Source organism: Ascaphus truei, chromosome 15 (assembly GCF_040206685.1).
Source record: "Ascaphus truei isolate aAscTru1 chromosome 15, aAscTru1.hap1, whole genome shotgun sequence".
Classification (NCBI taxonomy): Eukaryota; Metazoa; Chordata; class Amphibia; order Anura; family Ascaphidae; genus Ascaphus; species Ascaphus truei.
In genome coordinates this window covers 17,142,941-17,164,910 of record NC_134497.1, presented here as the reverse complement: position 1 = coordinate 17,164,910, position 21,970 = coordinate 17,142,941, and the positions used below count along the sequence as shown (strand labels likewise).

Below are 21,970 nucleotides of genomic sequence, written 5' to 3'. Positions count from 1 at the left end.
AGTACAGTCCAGTACTGTATGTTACGGCTTACAGGGGTTGTTGTTATACAGTATATATATATATATATAGTATACAGTATATACTGTATACTGCATTACAATTCATTATAGGGGACGGCTTCACAGAGAATAGCTCGCAAGCGCCACCATGTGTATTTTGACAGCATTGCAGTATTGTAACCAGCCGGAATAAAAAGCTTAAATTCCTGCCGGAAAATAACGCAATGCACTCTGGCTGAAAACTATCAGAAACCTGAATACACCCGAGTATACCCGAATTCGCGGGACTAGCCGTGCTCGAATAAAGTGTGTCGCCAGTGTATTCATCGGTTTCCTAATTGAATGGTATATTGAGACATGTATTTATCAAGAACATTAATTCATACATCTATGTAGTACTATGAATATATATGTAGTTGGTTACCTGTAAAAAATGTGTTAATCACATTATGACGTGTCTCCACACCACAGGCTGTTTGCTCACTGTCAGCTGCTAAATGTACGGGATCCTCCTCCTCCAAGCCCTGACGTATGTCGCTTTCCAAATTATGGCGGAGTGCCAGATTGTACAAAATGCAACAAGCAATTACAATATCTTACACTTTAGCAGGCTTATATTGAAGTGCCCCACCAGTCCGATCTAAACACCTAAATCTTGTTTTAAGCAGCCCAAATGTACGCTCTATTACAGATCTTGTAGATATGTGGGCAACATTATAACGTTCCTCTGCTTCAGATTGAGGGTTAGCCAAGGGTGTCAAAAGCCAAGGCCTAATTCCGTATCCTGAGTCACCTATAATGAAGCATGCACAACGATTAAAGAACATTTGAGAAAGTGTAAACATTAACAACGACATTTGCAACATACAGATTACTGGTTTCTTAACACTTCATAATATGTACTCACCAACCAGCCAACCAGGTACAAAATAGCCTTGTTCAAAAGCATGGAAAACTGATGAATTTCTCAGGATAGAGGAATCGTAGCTGGAACTTGGGAATTTGGCTACCACATGCATAATCTTCATCGTGGCATCGCATACCACCTGTACATTCAGGGAATGGTAGTGCTTACGATTGCGGAAAGCATTCTCAATCTGACTAGGCGGGATCAAGGCAACATGGGCGCAATCTATAGCACCCATCACCCATGGTATCCCGGCTATGTTATAAAAGCCATTCCTCACTTCCAGCCACTCTGTGTGCTCTGTAGGAAAATTAATATAATTCCTAGCGCGTCTATTCAGTGCACATAGAAACTGGCTAAAGGCCCATGAGAATGTAGAATGCGAGACCCCGCCCACTATACCCACAGTTGTCTGGAATGACGCGGAAGCAAGATAATTTAATGAGCAAAGCATTTTAACAAGGCCAGGGACTGCACGACCCCTGCCTGTTATAAAATCTAAATCTACCCATATCTCTTCATAAAGTCATAGGATTGCTGCTGAACTCAAACGATACCGACTTATGATCTCCTCCTCACTCATCCCATCTAACATGGTTCTCTCCCTGTACAAACGTGGACGAGCCACAACCTCTCTCCTCTCTCTTCTCCTCTCATCTCCTTGCCCTCTCCCTCTCCACTCCGCATCCCTGTCCTTGTCCCTTCCTTGCCCTGTAACATCCTGTCCTTCAGCTATCCTCTCCTCCAATAGAATCCTCCTCCGTCTCATGAACAATCGTATCATCTATAGGTCTGTAGCTGTCAATGCGCAGGTAATTGCCCTCCTTAAAATACCTATGTGATGATGTCACGTGACTTGATGAAGTGCAAGGTGTTACATAAACATATCCAAGTAGTGAACTCCAAACAGGTATACACTATGAATTATACGGATTAATTATGTGTGTTCATCAGGCAATCATGATATTTGAATATGATGTAACGTTAAGCTTTGTACTACAATTGATTTGAAAGTATTTATGGAATGTGTAATGCATGTACCACTTATGAACGCAACACTCAGTTATCTCATTTGGATACAACCATGACATTGACGTTGACATACGACGTTGCAGCATGTGCAATGTTAAGCAGAACGAAAAAAACTTGGAGCACAACGATGAAAAAATGAGAACTGGAGGCTAATAGAAAAAATAACAAATTATTTATTGGGACATAATAATTTGTTATTTTTTCTATTAGCCTCCAGTTCTCATTTTTTCATCGTTGTGCTCCAAGTTTTTTTCGTTCTGCTTACCTGTTCCTGCTATCTCTGGATGCATGCTGCCTACACCAGAGACTTCAACCTCCCTGGATTCTGGATGTGAGTATGCCGTCTAGTGCCTGTTTGCTGCTGTCTGCATCACTAAAGGTTTACCTGGTTCAGGCGAGGGTCTGTCGGTTCCCTTAGGGGGTCCAAGGGCCCATCGTGTCCAGTGTTTTCCTGTTCAATGTGATCATAGACTCATCATAGCTACAGTGCTTATTCACTTATGGTTGGTGTCAGATGTGTTGGGGGTTAATGCTGCCTGCGCGTGATACACGCTGTCTACCAGGCTAGTAGCGTCGGGCTGGGAGGTTTTTTCCTCTACTTCACATGTGCAATGTTGCATGTTATTGTCACATGTTCACATGAACTAATTCTAATGTGCATATGCATAACTTTATGCCATCAGGATACTTGCTATTGATTATGTTTCAATCGTCTAAAAATGAGGTACTATTATAGATCTGTGTATACATTTGCATGCACTGATTACAATGCATTGTGTACAATGTAAACATGCAATGTTATTTAGTGTCCAATTGCGGACATCATAAAAAGAGGGAGGTCACAAACAGCATGTAAACATAAACAATAACAGCTATATTTTCATTGGAACATGCGTTACACATGACAAGCATTCTATAATGTATACCGACATTACTATACGCTGGATCTTTTATATGTGTCAAATCTGTTACATCATATAATAAATTGAAGGACACTTAAGTAACATGTTTAATATGATGTGACCTGTTGCTTTAAGACTTTACTATAGGAGTTTCCCTTGACACATTGTAACATCAAGACTAATGTGACACGCAAAACATCATATATAGACAAGTCCAATGTTCTGCCAATAATAAACGTAAGCGGTGACACGATGAAGTGAATTACATCGACACTGTAATGCCTAGTACATTTTTATTTGTAGCAATAGCACGTAAACACTCCTATTAAGTTATAAGTCCCCGTTCCATTTACTCCATTGATGTAGAGATGAGCTATTTTTTCTAAGTGCCGTCCCGGCAACCTTGCCGAATCTTCTCCCCTCCAACTTGCCAACTTTAGTTGGCGGGACAAATTGCCGTAGAAATCTCAATTTCAGAGTGCCGATCAGCACCAATAAGCTGATCGGGGCTAATAGAATACAGTCGATTTCAAAAAGTGTCGAAAAGTGCCGATAAGTGGCTTATCGGCACACGCCTACCGATACATTTTTATCGGGGACAAAAAATGCCGATTTTGGCCACTTGTCGGCGCTTACTGAATCGCAAAGGCAATTTTGGTGGGAAAATGGCGATAAAAGCCTTATCGGCGCTTACTGCATAGAGCCCATAGTAAGAGGTATGGAAGTAGAATATTTTCACATTATTTTCTATGTATAACTGTAGCCAGACTTTTATTTTTCCATAACTATAAAGAAAAGTCATGCTTTGTGTTACAGTGCATTCTGGGTAGCAGTGAGACAGGGTTTATGTGAAGGAAGTCTTTGCATCTTTGAACTTTCCTTCACCTTATTCATTTTACTGAATCTGTTATATTTTTGTTAGGAAGAACTCTCGCTCTCTTATCTTTTAACCCCCCACCCAATGAGGAATCAAGCGAGGGAGGGATGAAGCTGTGGGATTTTTTGGGAGGATGGGTAGGAGATGAGTGTGCTATGCACCATATCTTTGTTTTTTCTGCTTAGCTTGCTAAAATATATAGAAGAGCGTCCTCTCAATGAAGAGAGTAGTCAGCGGGCACTGCTTGGAAAAACGGCTGAAGGTTGGACTGTGCAAAAAAATGCCTTTATTGATTCATGGCAAATACAAATTTAAAAAGGGAGAAGGAGTCCCCGCTCAGCGCTCTAACGCGTTTCACCCGTGGGGCTTTGTCAAAGAGTGCTGTTACTCGTTACACACTACTCTGATATAGGAATCTAAACCGGATGTGACGTCACGCTAACCGCTCCGTTGTCCCACCCCCATTACCGACTGGGGAGTGTGCCTACAATGCAGGAGAGCCGGCATCACACCCGGTCAGATCTAATACGTACACACACAATATATATTAGATACAGAAGAGAAACCTCACATAATTGAAAGAAGATGTGATGAAATGTGCATACACATATTTATGTGCACAAACACAACACAAGAACTAATTAACAAGTGTTTCTCTAGCATCAACCAATTCATGATTAAATCATGACAGAAAAAATGTGTGAGTTTAAAACTAAAAGTGAAATAATAATGGTATCTAATGTTAAAAACAAGTACATGCTGAAAGGGTCAAAATAGTTTTACAAAAAAATACCTCATAAAGGGGGCTGTATCTCGGGAAACAGGGGGTCCCCCGACCTGAAACCAATGCGGTTCAGCTCCAGAGACCCCCTGCACATCTACACTATAAATAAAAATGTATTTCAAATGTATTAATTTATAGTCATTTATTTATTTAGATTTATTTATTTATTTTTTGGCGGCTTTTGTGTGTGAGTTTTTTTTTATTGTGGGTAGTGGGGGTGGGTGAAGGGGGTATTAGCCCCAACGGTGGCTGTTTAGGGCTTGCGGGGGGTAGCGGGAGGGCTTAACCCTTTCATGACCGTAGTGGTATTAACTGCTACGGCCGTGAAGGGGTTAAGTGCACCCGCAACCCCCCCGCAAGTCCTAAACTCACACCAAGGGCCAAATACCCCCCTCACCCACCCCCGCTACCCACAATAAAGCGGGCACGGTGAGTTAACCCCTTCATTGCCTTAGCGGCTTTACGCTAAGGTAATGAAGCAGCATTTCTGTATTTTTAATAATATTGTGCAGGAGCAGGGGGTCCCTGAGCATTAATTTCTGGCTCAGGGAACCCCCTGGTCACTGTACAATATTATTAAAATACAGAAATGCTGCTTCGTTACCATAGCACATAGCCGCTAAGGTAAGGAATGAGTTTTTATTTCTATATGTTTTTTATTCACAGTGTAGATGTGCAGAGGGTCTCCGGAGCAGAACCGCTGTGGTATTAGGTCCGGGGACCCCCTGCTCCCCGAGATACAGGCCCCTTTATGGGGTGCCGGTATCCCACTGCTTTCTTTACAGGCCGCGGTCACGTGATCGGGACCTTTAAACGCAGAGGGATACCGGCACCTCATAAAAGGGCCTGTATCTCGGGGAGCAGGTGGTCCCCCGACCTGAAACCAACGCGGTTCAGCTCTGGAGACCCCCTGCACATGTACACTATGAATAAAAATGTATTTTAAATCATTTTGAATGTGCCGATGTTTGCGCAGAGAGAGCAGCGGTTTTCTCTCTGCTGCAAACACATCTCGCCCCCGCCGGCCCATAGTATCATTTATGTGCATATACAGTACTGTATGTGTACAGTACTGTATGTTAGGTGTTATAGGGGTTGTTGTTATACAGTATATATATATATATATATATATAATGTATATATATATACTGGATTACAATTCATGAATTTATGCCATCTGGCGGACACGCGAAGCATTGCAGCCTAGTAAATCCTGAACCATTATTAATTAACACATCAACCGCGCGTCAGCCGGGCATGACCCCTGGCTGGGAAGGCAAAAGGAGCCCGGCATGCTCCGGGTGAACAGTGTGGCATTCCAGGAACATGCCAGGTACAAGCCAGTGATTAGTAAGAATAAAGTCTGCCGCAGCAGTAGGTGAAGCAAGTTCCAGCTGTCTTTGTAACCTCAAGCAAGTCACATATGTAAAATGGTTTCTGAGTACTTTCAAGTTACATTTGAATTGTTAGGGGATAAACAGCCTTGACAAATTTGTTCCAGATATACAGAAGGAATTATCTCTAAACCCAAAGGAACAATACAGATACCCCCTCTTATTGACTAATACAGAGACCACCTCTTATTGACTAATACAGAGACCACCCCATGACCATTACAAAGCCCACCCCCCACTGACCAATACAAAGACCACCCCAATGACCAATAGAGAGACAATCGCAATAACCATTACAGAGACCACCCCAATTACTGAGCCTGAGGTATATCACATACAAGAAATGAGTAGTCCTGCAGCAGTTACTGAATGCAATGTGTATCATTTATTGAATGTGTGAAATCGCCTTTACAATCAGATACTGGTGATTCCACATATAAAGAATAGGCCCCGCTACCCATAATGCAGTGCCAACCTCTGAGAACCCACATGGGACCTACGGAGAGGTCAAGAAAATGGATCTGCGTCTCTCAGGACATCTGCGTTTCTGAAGCTGTGATTTCCCCGATATGTTCTTGCTCCGTTTCCATTGGCGCATAACGGAGCGAACATCTCCTCTGCAGTTATGTTGAGGGTTATGCTGCGCATAGTACTCCTGCTATACACAACTCTGCGAGGAGAAGAAACATTACATTACTTCAAACATATCATTGCAAGTTCTGTTACAGCCATGAAGGGCCCCGTGAACCCGTCAGATAGCCAAAGGCGCTGCCCTGGCGTGTCCCACGTGCCTCTCTACCGGAGCCGCCATATGTGCGTGAAATAAACAAAGAAAAATAAAACACAAAGCGCCGTAATCTCTATAAAAGTCAATGAGGATTTGGGGCTGAAAAAAGGCACATTATAGATTTGATAGAATTACCCCTGAAGAAAAAAAAGTAACGTGAACGGGTCACAATACAAGGGGAACACATATCTGTGCAAGTTGTCCTTATTACTTTCATAAAACATGGTGTCTCAATTTACCATTTCCGGCGCTATTGAAGCTTTCCACATATTGGTCGCACAATCCATCCTTTTCTGTGATCTGTGTGAAAAGACAGAAAGGTTATTGTGTAATGGTGAAGAAAAGCCTCGTGTGTACACCGGCTGCGTATTAATGGTCTGATGCAGGCCTGGTAAACTCCAGTCCTCAAGGCTCACCAACAGTCACATTTTCTGGATATCCCTGCTTCAGCACAGCTGGCTGAATCAGTGACTCAGCCAATGACACAACCTGGGGACTGGAGTTGGCCACCCCTGGTCTATAAGTAATTAAAGTGTTTGATAAACCCACATTGTGTAGGCCAAGGCCACTCCAGCCATTGTCATCCTGTAACCCTTCTGCGTAGGGATTCTAAGCATGGTGGTGTAAAATAAATAAATAAATAACAATGTAAAGTAATGTGAGGGGTTATTACATGTTAGTGATGAAACACGGATCTGGGTTATTACTTTCATCATTTTTATTATTCTTTCATTAAGAAAACTACTGGGTTCAATGGCAATGGGATCTTTGTCTTTTAATGGAGTTTTAACACAACTATATATATATATATATATATATAGATAGATATATATATATATATATAGTATAATACTCCTATATTTTGTGGTTGCCACTTGTATAAGGATCTACATTATATAACTTTTATTGATAAGAACCCCCCATGAGTTTGTTTGCAGTGTTTCTGAGTTCATGATAACGCTGTTCCCGTGTATAATACAGGTGGGGAGGTGCAGACATGTTCCCCCTGTGTAGCGTTTGATCACTTAGCAGAATAATGTCATACTCTACCTTTGTAGTTATCTGCAGCGCAATAGGGAAAAATATAGCGCCCTTCACATTCAAGCTGGGAGAGAAAACATCATGGAATCAGAGTGGGAAGCAGATTTGGTCATACAATGTAAGCATATAAAATGCAGGGGTCATGTTTTTCTACTAACCTCCATTCCCACATCCTGTAACATGCTAGTAGTACCCCAGCGGACTGTAATATGCTAGTACTACCCCGATAGCCTGTAACATGTTAGTAGTACCCCGGCAGCCTGTAACAAGTTACAAGTTTCCCGGCAGCCTGTAACAAGTTAGAAGTTTCCCGGCAGCCTGTAACAAGTTAGAAGTTTCCCGGCAGCCTTTAACATGCTAGTATATCTCCGATGCCTTGTAACATGCTAGTAGTACCCTGATAGCGTGTAACATGCTAGTAGTACCACAATAGCCTGTAACATGCGAGAAGTAACCCAATAGCATGTAACATGCTAATAGGACCCTGATGCCCTGTAACATACAAGTGGTACCCCAATGCCCTATAACATGCTAGTTATACCGCGATGCCCTGTAACATGCTAGTAGTACCCCAATGTCCTTTAACATGCTAGTAGTAACCCGATAGCCTGTAATTCTTGGTACATTGCAAAGATGCTTCTCTCGTTCCACTTTCATGGAATAAGACATGTTGGGAGATGTATGTGGTATGCAGAATAGTTAGGGGGTAGTACTAGGGAAGAATAAGGATGCTCATTAGAGACAGTGAGAGGCGTCTGTCTTTAACCTTCTTAAGCGCATAGTTTGCCCAAAATGTGTGATTGTTAGAAATGCCGCATTCTTATGGAAGTAAATGTACAGAGTTTGATTCATAAACATTCTGTAACAATGATGCTGTAATGTGAGGTCATACCGTATGTAAAGGGATAATTGGCTGAAGATGTACAGTACTATTACAATATAAACCCACCCTTTTCTTTGTTAAACACGGCGCACACACCTAGCGATACGGTTTCTCACTGGTGGGGAACTTGTTTCCCGCTAATGTACTTAGAAATGTCACAATACTTACTTCACTAGTTGCAATGCTTTAATATCGAGCTCTCCGCTTCCCTGAATCAATGCATCTCCATTTACATATTGAACCTGGCCAGAAGAGGTCACGGTAACTATTACGTCAATATAGAGTGTCAAATATCCGTCAACAGTGACTGCTTTTGTGGAGGGTAGTAGTGCACCTAGTGCGCCTAAAAGGGGTACGCTGAAAAAATAGAAATAAGAAGAACCATGAAACAGATCTCTGTACATCTGATCTTTCTCATCCTCTGTTTATCATCTACTGTAGCTGTCTGTCTGTCTGCCAGCCTGTCTCTCTGTAACTGTCTCCTCTCTGTAACTGTCTGCCTCTCTGTAATGTGTCCTCTCTGTAACTGTCTGTCTGCCTGTAACTGTCTGCCTCTCTGTAACTGTCTGCCTCTCTGTAACTGTCTGCTTCTCTGTAATTGTTTGCCTGCCTGTAACGGTCTGTAACTGTCTCCTCTCTGTAACTGTCTGCCTGTCTGTAATTATCTGCTTGCCTGTCTGTGTGTCTAATTATTTTGACAGCAAACAGCTGTTTGTTTTGCATCGATTATATGATTGTCTGCCTATCTGATTACAAAGATGTATAACCAGCCTCACACTGATGATAGCCAAGAGGTGGAAATAGCTGTCTGTTAGTAGGGTTATTGGCTCAGCCCTTTTTTTTTAACAAAGACTGTGCTGAAAAGCTGTGTAATGTGGCAGGCAGAAGCTTATAGAGGGTCCATGTTTAAACAGATAAGAAGCAAAATGTGACTGTAACAGGGCCTTAACCCCCCGTCTAAAAATGCTTTAATAGAAAGCCTGTATTAGTCTGAGGAGTCCAGCAGAGAGCTGGTTAATTGCAGCTAGATAATTAACCAGTCTCCATATGGCTCATCAGACAGGTAGAAAAGCCTCCTGCTTGTACTGCAGCGAGATCTCTTGAGCACAGAGGGACTGTGCTGCTCGCAAGACATCAGGAACTCTCTCTGTAACTGGAACCCGCCAGAGGGTTCCCCCCCAACGGACACCAACCTAAAGACTGACATAAAGAGCCTTCTGCTTACAGGTATCTTTTTGGACTTTGGGGTTATAGTTTGTAAAGAGGATTATCCTCCTAGTCCTGCAGATAGAGACTGGGAAACCATGTTATCCCTGACACAGGGATAGGAGTTTATTTATTTTTGTGCATCATTAAAATGTATTGCTTAAATTGATGAGCTGAATAAAAGACATGGTTTAATTTACCCAAATATGTCTCCCTGGCTGTACCTGTGCACATGTCTCTGACAGTGACATTTTGTACTCATTTGCATGTCATTACCCAGAATCCCTGGCTGCAGTTGAAGGGTTGCAGATCTGACTGAGACATGTGAATGTGCTCACAAGTGGTATTTGCTGACTATCTGATGGAATTAACCCCTCAGTTAGGGTACCACAGGCCTGACACAGGAGTGCCCAAAGCTCTCCTTCCCCTATTAATTAGTCAGTCAGATACTCACTGGGCATATTCCAAGTCCGCTAACACCCGGAGATCCTTATCTACACCTTTTATCTCGTGTTTTCCAAGTCTGCACTTTTCCTTGTTCATTTTATTGACACATTACAGAAATATTGTTGTATTTCTGTCATTCTGCACAACTTTCTCTACTCATACCCAGCAGAATAATGTATATTTCTTCTTCAACCCGAAAAAATGGTAACAAAACAAGTAATCAACTAAAGATGGACATATTACTAATATTTATGCCACATTTTCTAAGAATGTTCAAATTTTGTATTTATAGTCTGCCTCCCACTATTGGGAATTTGCCACTTCCCAAATCCTGATTTATCGATTTACAAGTTACACATTTATTAGCCGTTAACAAAAGCATTACGGGCCATGTTTGCTACATGGTGCTAAGCTGCACGGTACCCCGGGCTAAGTCCCATTCTTCACTTGGAAGAGCTGTGAGGTGTGTTATGGATTAGCACTGTTTAGCAATCATGGACCTCTGCACGTGCTATGGGATCTATAGTTTTGTTTTTTTGGGGCTCAGTGTTGGCCTCGATTTGAAACCTATTGGAAGTGTCTTTAATACAAAACAATTAGCTTCAATCTTCACTCATTTAACCAGGAAACAAAATCAATTTACTTACTCAACGTCAAGACTGAGAGATCCATCAAAGTAGATCCTGATTACAGTCACACCTTGGGCATTTGAATATAAGCTCACATAGAATGAGTCGAATGCTAGCTTCTTTAAGTGTACCCTGTAATGAAAAGAACACGATGATAGAAAAGATTAGTCAGACTGAAGCTCACCTCCCTGACTTAGCTCTTCTGTGCGGGGCAAATAGATTTACTCATGCCAACACTGGGCACGGCAAGAAGGCAAAGAGACGAAAAGGGAGACGGGGAGGGGAAAATGGAGATGGGAGGTGAAAAGGAGATGGGGATAGGGAAACGGTGAAGGGAGCTGTAAAACAGGGTGGAGAGGGTAAAAGGGGAATGGGGGGAAAGGGGATGGAAAAAGGAGACAGGGATGGGAAAAGGAGATGGGGAATGAAAAGGAGGCGTGAGCGGTAAAAGGAGATTGGGAGGGTAAAATGAAGACAGGAAAAGAGACGGGGAGGGGAAAAGGAGACGGGAGGAGAAAAGGAGACGGGAGGGGAAAAGGAGGTGGGGACGGAGAAAAGGAGACAGGGATGGGGAAAAGGAGACAGGGATGGGGAAAAGGAGACAGGGATGGGGAAAAGGAGACTGAGAGGGGAGAGGGAAAAGGAGACAGGGAGGGTGAAGGGGAGGGAGTGAAAAGGAGACGGGGAGTGGGAAAGGGAGACGGGCAGGAGGAAATGGCATGGGGATGGGAATGTGGATGGGGAATGTAAAAGGAGACTGGGAGGGGAAAAGGAGATGGGGAGGGGGAAATGAGATGGGGGAGGGGGGAAAGGAGACAGGGAAAAGGAAGACAGGAGGTGGGAAGGAGACCAGAGGGGAAAAGGAGATGGGGAGGAAAAAGGGAAGGAAGACGGGAGGTGGAAAGGAGACCAGAGGGAAAAGGAGATGGTGAGGAAAAAGAGAGACAGGGAGGAGAAAAGGGGACAGGGAGGGGAAAAGGAGATGGGGTGAAAGGGGATTGGGAAAAGGAGACAGGGGGAAAGGAGACAGGAGGAAAGGAGATGGGGAGGGGGAAAAGGGGACAAGTAGGGGGGAAAAGGAGACAGGGAGGGGAAAAGGAGATAGGGGTGAAAAGGAGACAAGGAAAGGAGAAGGGGAGGGGAAAAAGGAGACAGGGATGGGAAAAGAAGACATGGAGGTTAAAAGCAGACGGGGAGGGAAAAATGAGACGTGGAGGGAAAAGGTATGGGAAGGGGAAAAGGAGACTGAGAAGGGAAAAGGAGACAGGGGAAAGAGAAGGGGAGGGGAAACTAGGACAGGGAAAGGAGACAGGAGGAGGAAAAGAAGACGTGGAGGGGAAAAGGTTATTGGGGGTGAAGGGGAAACATGGAGCGGTAAAAGGAGATGGGCACTGGAATGGGTGATGGGGAGGGGAAATGGAGACGGGGAGACAGGGAGGGAAAATTATCCGGGGAATGGGGGAGGGAAAGGGAGACAAGGAGGGGAAATGGAGACGGGAAGGGGGAAAAGGAGACAAGGAGGGGGTAAGGGAATGGGGAGGAGGGATGGGGAAAGGGGACGGGGAGGGGAAAGGGGACGGGGATGGTAAAAGGAGATGGGGAGTGGGGCAGGGAAAGAGAGACAAGAAGGGGGAAAAGAGACAGGGATGGGTAAGGGGACAGGGAGGAGGGATGGGCAAAGGGGAGGGGGGAAGGGGAGGGAAATGGGATAGGGAGGGGAAAAGGGACGGGGAAGGTAAAATGAGAAGGGGAGGGGGAAAGGAGATTGGGAGGGAAATAGGAGATGGGAGGAGGAAAAGGAGACAGGGAGGTGAAAAGGAGACGGGAGGCGGAAAAGGGGAGGGGGGAAAGGAGATGGGGAGGATAAAATGAGATGGGGAGGGAAAATGGCAAAGGGGTGGGGAAAAAGAGATGGGGACGGGTAAAGGAGAGGGGGAGGGTAACAGGAATATGGGGAGAAAGGAGACGGGGAAAGGACATGGGGAGGGTAAAAGGAGACGTGAAGGGTTAAAGGAGAAGCGGGGAAGGGGACATGGACGAGGAAAAGGAGACAAGGAGGGTTAAAGGAGATGGGGGAAAGGGGACAGGGAGGATAAAAGGAGAATGAGGGAAGGAGACAGGGATGGGAAAAGAAGACAGGGATGGGGAAATGGGTTAATGGGAGGGGAAAAGGAGGCAGGGGGAAAGAGACGGGGGAGTGGAGACAGGGGGAAAGGAGAGAGCGGGAAAGGAGATGGGGGAAAGGGAGACGGGGAAAGAGATGGGGGGAAAGAGATGGGGGAAAGAGATGGGGGGAAAGAGATGGGGGAAAGGAGATGGGGATGGAGAAGGAGGAGAGAGATGGGGGAAGAGATGGGGGAAAGAGACAGGGGAAAGGAGGACAGGGGGTGAATGGAGATGGGGGGAAAGGAGACATGGATAGGAGATGGGGAGGGTAAAAGGGAGACGGATAGGAGATAGGAGGGTAAAAGGGAGACTGGGGATAGGAGATGGGGAGGGGAAAAGGGAGACGGGAAGGGAAAGGAAAGGGGCAAAAGGTGATGGAGAGGGAAAAAGGAGATGGGGAGGGTATAAGGAGAAGGGGAGGGAGAATGGGAGAGGAAAAGGAGACGGGAGAGAGAAGGAGGGAGGGAAAAGTAGACGCGGGGGGTAAAAGGGAACAGGGAGGGTAAAAGGAGACGGGGAGGGGAAAAGGAGATGGGGGAGAGTAAAAGGAGACTGGGAGGGGAAAAGGAGATGGGGAGGGGAAAAGGAGACGGGGAGGGGAAAAGGAGACGGTAGGGGGAAGGAGACAGGGAGGAACCAGGCCGATTCTGTCCAGCTTGCTCATAAATCTGGACTTTCATGGTACAGAACCTTAGAACCCACTTCCCACGTTTTGCTAGCAGAGGGGCCTGCAATACTCATGTTCAGATACACAGAGGTCCGATATCTCCGGGCTCATAACCTCACGTAACACAATCAGTCATTAATTGTTTGTCCCTGAGGTTAACGCAAATCCACAAAGCTAATTACGAACTATAACAATGTGGCGAAAATGGGGGTAATCAGCGCATTAATAAAGGCAGTGGGCTCAGCTGGTTACCCCTATTTCGCATTGGGGATGAAGGGGTTAATTCTATATGCATGGCTGTCCCCATTTTGCAGGCCAATTTCTACCTGCAGTGAAGTGCCTTTCTGTTGCTGTTTTAAAATGTACAGGCCGGATGCTATTTTTTTGTCTGCCTGCCTTTGTAAGGCAGTAAGGACCAAATGTTATGCATACAGGAGCCCCCTGTTGGGATGAAAGATCCCAGATTCGTAAAGTGTCACTTAATCAGGATGTTTATGAGTAGCAGGTCCTGTTACTCCTCCTGGATATTTCACACCTCGGGACCCAAACTCCAGACATGGCGTCCCCAGAAATGAGTGGGCCCTTTTTACTTAGCAGTGCTACCAAGCTGCTTACTGAGCATGCTCAGAGATACCTGAGCTGGCTGTAGGACTGTCCCATGTGACCTGGCAGGTTCTGATAGGAGGAAGATAATTCCTTGCCAATGGGATGAGGCTAATGTATCCCTTCACAGGCCCTTGTCCTTAAAAAGGCCTGTACCCCTCATTCCTGTGTGATTCCTGTGTTATTGCTGTTGCTGTTACCTGATTTCTTCAAGCGGATAAGACCTAAGTACAGCGGCTACGATTCCAGAACGCAAGGGGTTAAAAACATCGCAACAAGGATACTTGCCCTGCTTCAGGATTTCGTTAGCCCTGGGGATTCCAGCAAATCCCAGAGAACCAGAAAAGACTTTGCACATTCACAGAAGGATTGGACTGGGGCTATTTATTTAGCAATTTGCAAAAGGACTAAATTTTAAAGGACAATCTTCTGGTGCTTGGGCACCTTTCTGGACATTATCCTCTGTTTCTCTACCCGTGAGTGTAATTATTAAGTTATTCTGCAGTTGTCGTGTGTTTGCCTATCAAGGGAATAAATCTCAGTTTATTTTGCTCAACCTGTTCTGCTCAATCAGGACCCACGAAATATAAATGTGTTATTAAGCGCGTCTCCCGTGACAAACAACGGCCGGGATATATCTCATTAGCATAAGCTTAACACCATGTGATTTAGTGCAGCTGGAGAGGAGGGGTGGAGGGGAGTGTGGACCGAAGGGAGGGGTGAGGGAGTGAGGCTGGAAGGGAGCGCGCGGAGGAGTGCGGCTGGAGAGGAGGGATGAGGGGGAGTGCGGCTGGAGAGGAGGGATGAGGTGGAGTGCGGCTGGAGAGGAGGGATGAGGGGGAGTATGGCTGGAGAGGAGGGATGGGGGGAGTACGGCTGGAGAGGAGGGATGATGGGGAGTACGGATGGAGAGGAAGGGTGAGGGGGAATACGGCTGGAGAGGAGGGGTGAGGGGGAGTACGGCTCGAGAGGAGGGGTGAGGGGAAGTACGGCTGGAGAGGAGGGGTGAGGGGGAGTGTGGCTGGAGAGGAGGGGTGAGGGGGAGTGCGGCTGGAGAGAAGCGATGAAGGGAAGTGCGGCTGAAGAGGAGGGATGAGAAGGAAAGGGTGAGGGGGAGAGCGGCTGGACAGGAGGTATGAGAGGAGGAGTGAGAGGCAAGGGGTGAGGGGGAGTGCGGCTGGAAGGAAGGGGTGAGGGGGAGTGTGACTGGAGAGGAGGGGTGAGAGGGAGGGCAGCTGGAAGTGAGGTGTGAAGGGGAGTGCGGCTCGAAGGGAGGGGTGAGGGGGAGTGTGGCTGGAATTTAAGGGACATGCTGAAGCATCATGGAGAAAGCGGTAACACTGCTGTAATAACAAATGGTAAATACAGCGTTACCAGCCATTCTTAGTATCGCGGCATTACACTCATACCAGTATATTGCCCAACCCACCATACACATAGGACCCTACCCACAGAAGCCCTACCAACAGGACCTTACACACAGAAACCCTATGCACAGGACCCTACACACAGGACCCTATGCACAGGACCCTACACATAGGACCCAATGCGCAGGAACCCAACCTTGTTAGCGATCTGGGGAAGAGCAGAAGAGGGAGCAGCTAAAGAAAAGATTGCTGGTTTATTACAATAAATGACTCTCCCATGTAACCATGTACTCACCCAATAAGTCCCAGGTCTAGGTTAAGGCTTAAGTCTAATGGTGATAACACAAGGAGTTTTTGCACTAAGCCGTTGAAGTAGTCGTGATTGTTTTTTACAGCTGTGAAAACATTGATAAATGATTAGTCTTCTGCGGCTTATAATGTCTGAGCGTATTTGTTATATTTGGGGGTGAGTTTGTGACCTGCCACGACCACATACTGCTCTGGGGTTGAATACTCAGACGCCCCTGTGATCACCCAGGTAGCATTCCCTTCTCTGCCCAAATGTCTGTCCCTCACCCTGTATCTCTTACACCATTTTAACTATTCGCTCGCTGACAAACTCTTTGTAACATTCCAGGACAACGATCCGATGTTTGAATTTCCCAAATGTAGAAGTTTTGGAATAAAACCTTTCTGACTATACATTTTGCTTCCCAGTCATGTCACACATCGATGGGAAGCTCCTTCTGAGATCATTCTGAGAACATTTGGGGAATTTTGTGTTTCCCAAATTCGAACCCCAAAGCTTTGCGAAAACTGTTTGTCCTTTCTACTCTATGTTAAAAATAACATAGAATCCTCAAAGAATAGACACCTAGCGTAACCATAGGAACAATTATTATGATAATCTTTAATTATAACAACTATAATAATAATTATTATTATTATTATTATTATGACAATGGATATAGTTCAACAGAACAGCCACAGTGTAAGTTGTATAGCAGCGATCTGCTCTCATACAAAATGTCTATTTTTAACCATTTCTAAGCCATTTCGCTGCGGGTTTTTAGCAACAATTCTGTTGTTGAATTCTGTAGATATCTGTTTATGAAAATTTGTCTCCATGAGAAAGTAAAATGGCCGCCCCTCCTGTAAGAGGTTGCCGTGGTAACAACTGATGCTGCTGAATAACAAAAACACAAGTACAGGAAACCTAGTTTCTGAGTACGCAATCACTAATTATTATTTCTGGATGTTTTAAAATATATATTTTAATGTCACATAAATGTACATATTAGTGACTGATTGTGAGCACCTACAGTACAATTACTACGATCCTAGTCACTACAAATATGTTGTTTGTATTTTTAATATTTAAAACCAGAGACAGAACATGAAACACAGACAGAGCTCACTGCTACATCCATTAACACAGATACCCAGTACAGTGGCTATATATGTATATATAACGATATCTTTTGATAAAAATGGTCTTTTAGTTTAACCCTTTGGCCAAAGTATTGTAAGCCCTTGAGCCCCTCCAAGGCAGACCACATCTCAAGGGTCCTAACACTAAAATAAATTCTTAATAACCTGTACAGTGGCAACACATCTTATTCTAACACTGCCGCCACGGCAGCATGTGTTCAGTTCGCGTGGTGACGCGGCCATGTCCGCGCATCACTGTAACATCACTGTCACGTGGCGCGCCCGATTCCCCGGCTTCCCCGGCTTCCCCGGCTTCCCCGACATCCCCTGAAGTTGAAGTGAGGTAAGCGGGGTTACGGGGAAGCAGAAGGGGCACAGCAGGAGCAGCCAGGGGGTCGGGAAGGGAGAGAAAAATGCACGCAATGCGCGCGAGTGTGGAGGGGAGTGCACGGAGGAGATGCGGCTGGCGCGCGGTCTAGTTCTAAGTCTGATTGAAGCTCTTATTAACCTGTACATTACCAGGAAAAGCATTCTGTATTAGATTTGTCACAATCAAACTGTATGCAGGTTCCCATGAGTATGAAGGTGACATGGAGTGAGCTTTTAACCATTAAAAGTGGGAGGGAGTGAGCTTCAAAACTGGGAAGGAGGAGCCACCCTCCAAATCAGCCAGGACCAGCTGAACAGAATTGCAAAACATATAGTACCCCAATAAGCTCATATTGAACCCCCAAAATAACCACTATATATATATATATATATATATATATATATATATATATATATATATATATATATATATATATATATACGTATAGGTGTCAAAGGGGAGTGCTACTGAGCTGCTCAGTAGCTCTCCTCTTTGACACCTATATGCATATATATATATTGTGGTTATTTTGGGGGTTCAATATGAACTTATTGGGGTACTGTATGTTTTGTATTTTTAATACCCATTATTTTATATTCATTTTTATGACATTAAAATATATTTGAAAACATCCAGAAATCACAATTAGTGATTGAGTGCTCAGAAACTAGTTTTCCTGTTCTTGTGTATTTATTTAGCATTTACCTGGTGAGCACCTCACTTTATTCCACTTAGCTGTAGCGGGGTTCATCCTGTGTTTCTACACTGCTGAGTAACAAACTGGTGAAAACGCAGCAAAAAAAAGAATAAAGATTTGGAAAATAGATCACGACCAATATAAGGTATCCGTTATCAGGAATCAGAGGTAACAGGTATCAAGTAACGGGTAACAAGGTATCAGGTAACGGGTAACACGGTATCAGGTAACGGGTAACAAGGTATCAGGTGTCAGGTAACAGGTAACAAGTTATGTTTACACTTCATTTCAGGTTTGTGGGAGAATTGATGTATTTTGTAGGAGAATTGAGGGGCATTTTGTTTGTGTGTATATCTTTCTTTATATTGTGCGATCCAGGTGCATAGCGCTATAGAAAACACACAACATAATATTATAACACAATCGGAATAAGAGCTTCAGACATTGAGATACAATATTAGGGTGAGATGTAAGGAGTGCAGAGGAGTGTATAGTGAGATATTAGGGTGAGATGCAAGGGGGGGCAGAGGAGGGTATAGTGTGATATTAGGGTGCGATGTAAGGAGGGCAGAGGAGGGTATAGTGAGAGATTAAGGTGAGATGTAAGGAGGGGCAGAGGAGGAGATATTAGGGTGAGATGTAAAGAGGGACAGAGGAGGGTATAGGGAGATATTAGGGTGAGATGTTAGGAGGGGCAGAGGAGGGTATAGGGAGATATTACTGTGAGATGTAAGGAGGGACAGAGGAGGGTATAGTGAGATATTAGGGTGAGATGTAACGAGGGATAGAATATTGTATAGTCTTAAAAGAGAGGAGAAGAATTTTGTTGGCACTGTAGATGCATTTTTTAGTTGAATTGATGCATTTTGTAGGGGAATTGAGGGGCATTTTTTAGGGGAATGGAGGGGCTTTTTGTATGGGAACGGAGAGGCATTTTGTAGGGAAATGGAGGGGCATTTTGTAGGGGAATTGGGGAGCATTTTATATGAGAGTTGATGCATTTTGTAGGGGAATTGAGGGGCATTTTGTAGGGGAATTGAGGGGCATTTTGTAGGGGAATTGGGGAGCATTTTATCGTATATAAGAGTTGATTCATTTTGTAGGGGAGTTTATGGTTATTTTTTAGGGGAATCGATTCAATTTATAGGAGAGGATACATTTATGGCAATGCAATTAATAAAGCTGCCGAGTGATCCGATTTCTTGTGATCGATCAAAGAACATCCTGCTTCCCAGGGTGCACAATATGGCCGCCTATTTATAAATAGTTGCTATAGCAACCCAAATAACCTTACTTAGAACATTACAAATCATTAAAAATCCTTAAAAAATACATAAAGAGTGAGGAAATTTAAAGTGTAGGAAGTAGTATCTAATACTACACATTTGATTTAATACATGCATAGGCTTTGTGAATGCAAAAAGAGTAACGTGTGATACCCCCCCCCCCTCCCCCCGTTAGCTTGCATGGTATACTGTTAGTATTGGGGGGCAGGTGGGTAATCCCGCAGGGAGGTTTGGGATATAGTGTGCAGTACATGCGTGTTAGAAGATTATCATTAAGCAGCTAGAATAACAGAACACTTTACTTACTATTGTAAACTGAGCAATAGTCGCAAGATAATGCATCCGCATCAGCCGATGGGAGGGAGAGTCCCAAGACAAGAGCCAAACACACCAACTTCCACATCTTGGGTTTGTCAGACTTCTAGGCTGGGGAGAAACATGCAGAGGCAACATAAGGGGCAGAGATGTGACACATATGCAGGTACAGTATGGGTATCCAGAGAGATATGTCAGTGTGCCAATGAATGATTGGGATGTAATGTGACAATGGGATAGATATTATTAAACACAAGAGAGAGGTGTGAATGAAAGGGCGGAAAACCACAACGTTTGGTGAGAACATTGCGAAGAGGAACTGAAGATAGAAAAAGGAGACAAGTAGCAATCAACATGTCAAGAAGAATATATGCGCCCATATCTACTAAGCAGTTTTCTGTCGAAAATCACCTCTGGGTGTTGAGTGATGAATGTGCTGGGAGGTGTTTGGCAGGAGGCTGATTAGTGAATATGGGCCAGTGTGAGATAAGAACGGAGAGAAGGGAACTGAATGTAGAATAAAGAGGACGTGTGAGCTGGAGAAAGAGTAACAGAGAAATACACCACGGCAGAGTAATACTGATAGTAACAACTAGTGACAGGAAAATAGGTACGTGTCAGAGAGTGGGGAGATAGGGAGGAGAGAATATTGGGGCGAAAGGGAGGAGAGAATATTGGGGAGATAGGGAGGAGAGAATATCGGGGAGATAGGGGGGATAGAATATTGGGCAAAATCGGAGGAGAGAATATTGGGGAGATAGGGACGAGAGAATATTGGGGAGGTAGGGAGGATAGAATATTGGGGAGATAGGAAGGAAAGAATATTGGGGAGATAGGGAGGAGAGAAAATTGGGGAGATAGGGGGAGACAATATTGGAGAGATAGGGAGGATAGAATATTGGGGAGATAGGGAGGAGAGAATATTGGGGAGATAGGGGGGATAGAATATTGGGGAGATAGAGAGGAGAGAATAATGGGGAGATAGGGGAGAGAATATTGGGGAGATAGAGAGGATAAAATATTGGGGAGATAGGGAGGAGATAATATTGGGGAGATAGGGGGATAGAATATTGGGGAGATAGAGAGGAGAGAATAATGGGGAGATAGGGGGAGAGAATATTGGGGAGATAGGGAGGATAGAATATTGGGGAGATAGGGGGGATAGAATATTGGGGAGATAGAGAGGAGAGAATAATGGGGAGATAGGGGCGAGAATATTAGGTAGATAGGGAGGATAGAATATTGGGGAGATAGGCAGGAGATAATATTGGGGAGATAGGGGGGATAGAATATTGGGAAGATAGGGGGATAGAATATTGGGGAGATAGAGAGGAGAGAATAATGGGGAGATAGGGCGAGAGAATATTGGGGAGATAATGAGGATAGAATATTAGGGAGATAGGGAGGAGAGAATATTGGGGAGATAGGGGGGATAGAATATTGGGGAGATAGAGAGGAGAGAATAATGGGGAGATAGAGAGGATAGAATAATGGGGAGATAGAGAGGAGAGAATAATGGGGAGATAGGGGGGATAGAATATCGGGAATATAGGGAGGAGAGAATTTTGGGGAGATAGAGAGGAGAGAATATTGGCAGGATAGGGAGGAGAGGATATTGGGGAGATAGGGAGGGGAGAATATTGACGAGATAGGGAGGAGAGAAAATTGGGACGATAGGGAGGAGAGAAAATTGACAGGATAGGGAGGAGAGAATATTGGGGAGATAAGGAGGGGAGAATATAGATGAGATAGAGAGGAGAGAATATTGGGGAGATAGAGAGGAGAGAATATTGGGGAGATAGAGAGGAGAGAATATTGGGGAGATAGGGAGTAGAGAATATTAGGGAGATAGGAGGAGAGAATATTGAGGAGATGAGGAGAGAATATTGAGGGGAGAGGGGAATATTGGGGAGATAGACAGGAGAGAATATTGACAAGATAGGGAGAGGAGAATATTTGGGAGATAGGGAGAGAATGAGAGGAGTATGTGCAGGAGATTGCAGAGATACTGTTATGGAGAGAGACATTGAGATTGGAAGGGAAGGGTGAGAGCTTTTCATCCTTCAATGCTTTATTCTTACCCAAGCCTCAGTGATGAGTTGATATCTGAGGGTTCTTGTTGTGTGAAGGAATAGGTAGAGATGATGGCTTTTTATACACCTGAGAAGATGGAAACAGA

At 44.4% G+C, this 21,970-nt stretch overlaps 1 protein-coding gene across 1 annotated transcript; it reads right to left on the bottom strand.

Moving 5' to 3' along the window:
- Window positions 1-6,262: 6,262 nt before the first annotated feature.
- Window positions 6,263-21,970, bottom strand: LOC142466618 (uncharacterized). The gene is made up of 8 exons (XM_075571839.1): window positions 21,873-21,970; window positions 19,783-19,902; window positions 15,988-16,087; window positions 10,908-11,021; window positions 8,776-8,964; window positions 7,734-7,788; window positions 6,923-6,983; window positions 6,263-6,566 (listed from the first exon to the last, which is right to left on the bottom strand). Exons 2-8 carry the CDS (start codon window positions 19,877-19,879, stop codon window positions 6,532-6,534), a joined length of 651 nt encoding a protein of 216 aa, XP_075427954.1. The 5' UTR covers window positions 19,880-19,902; window positions 21,873-21,970; the 3' UTR covers window positions 6,263-6,531.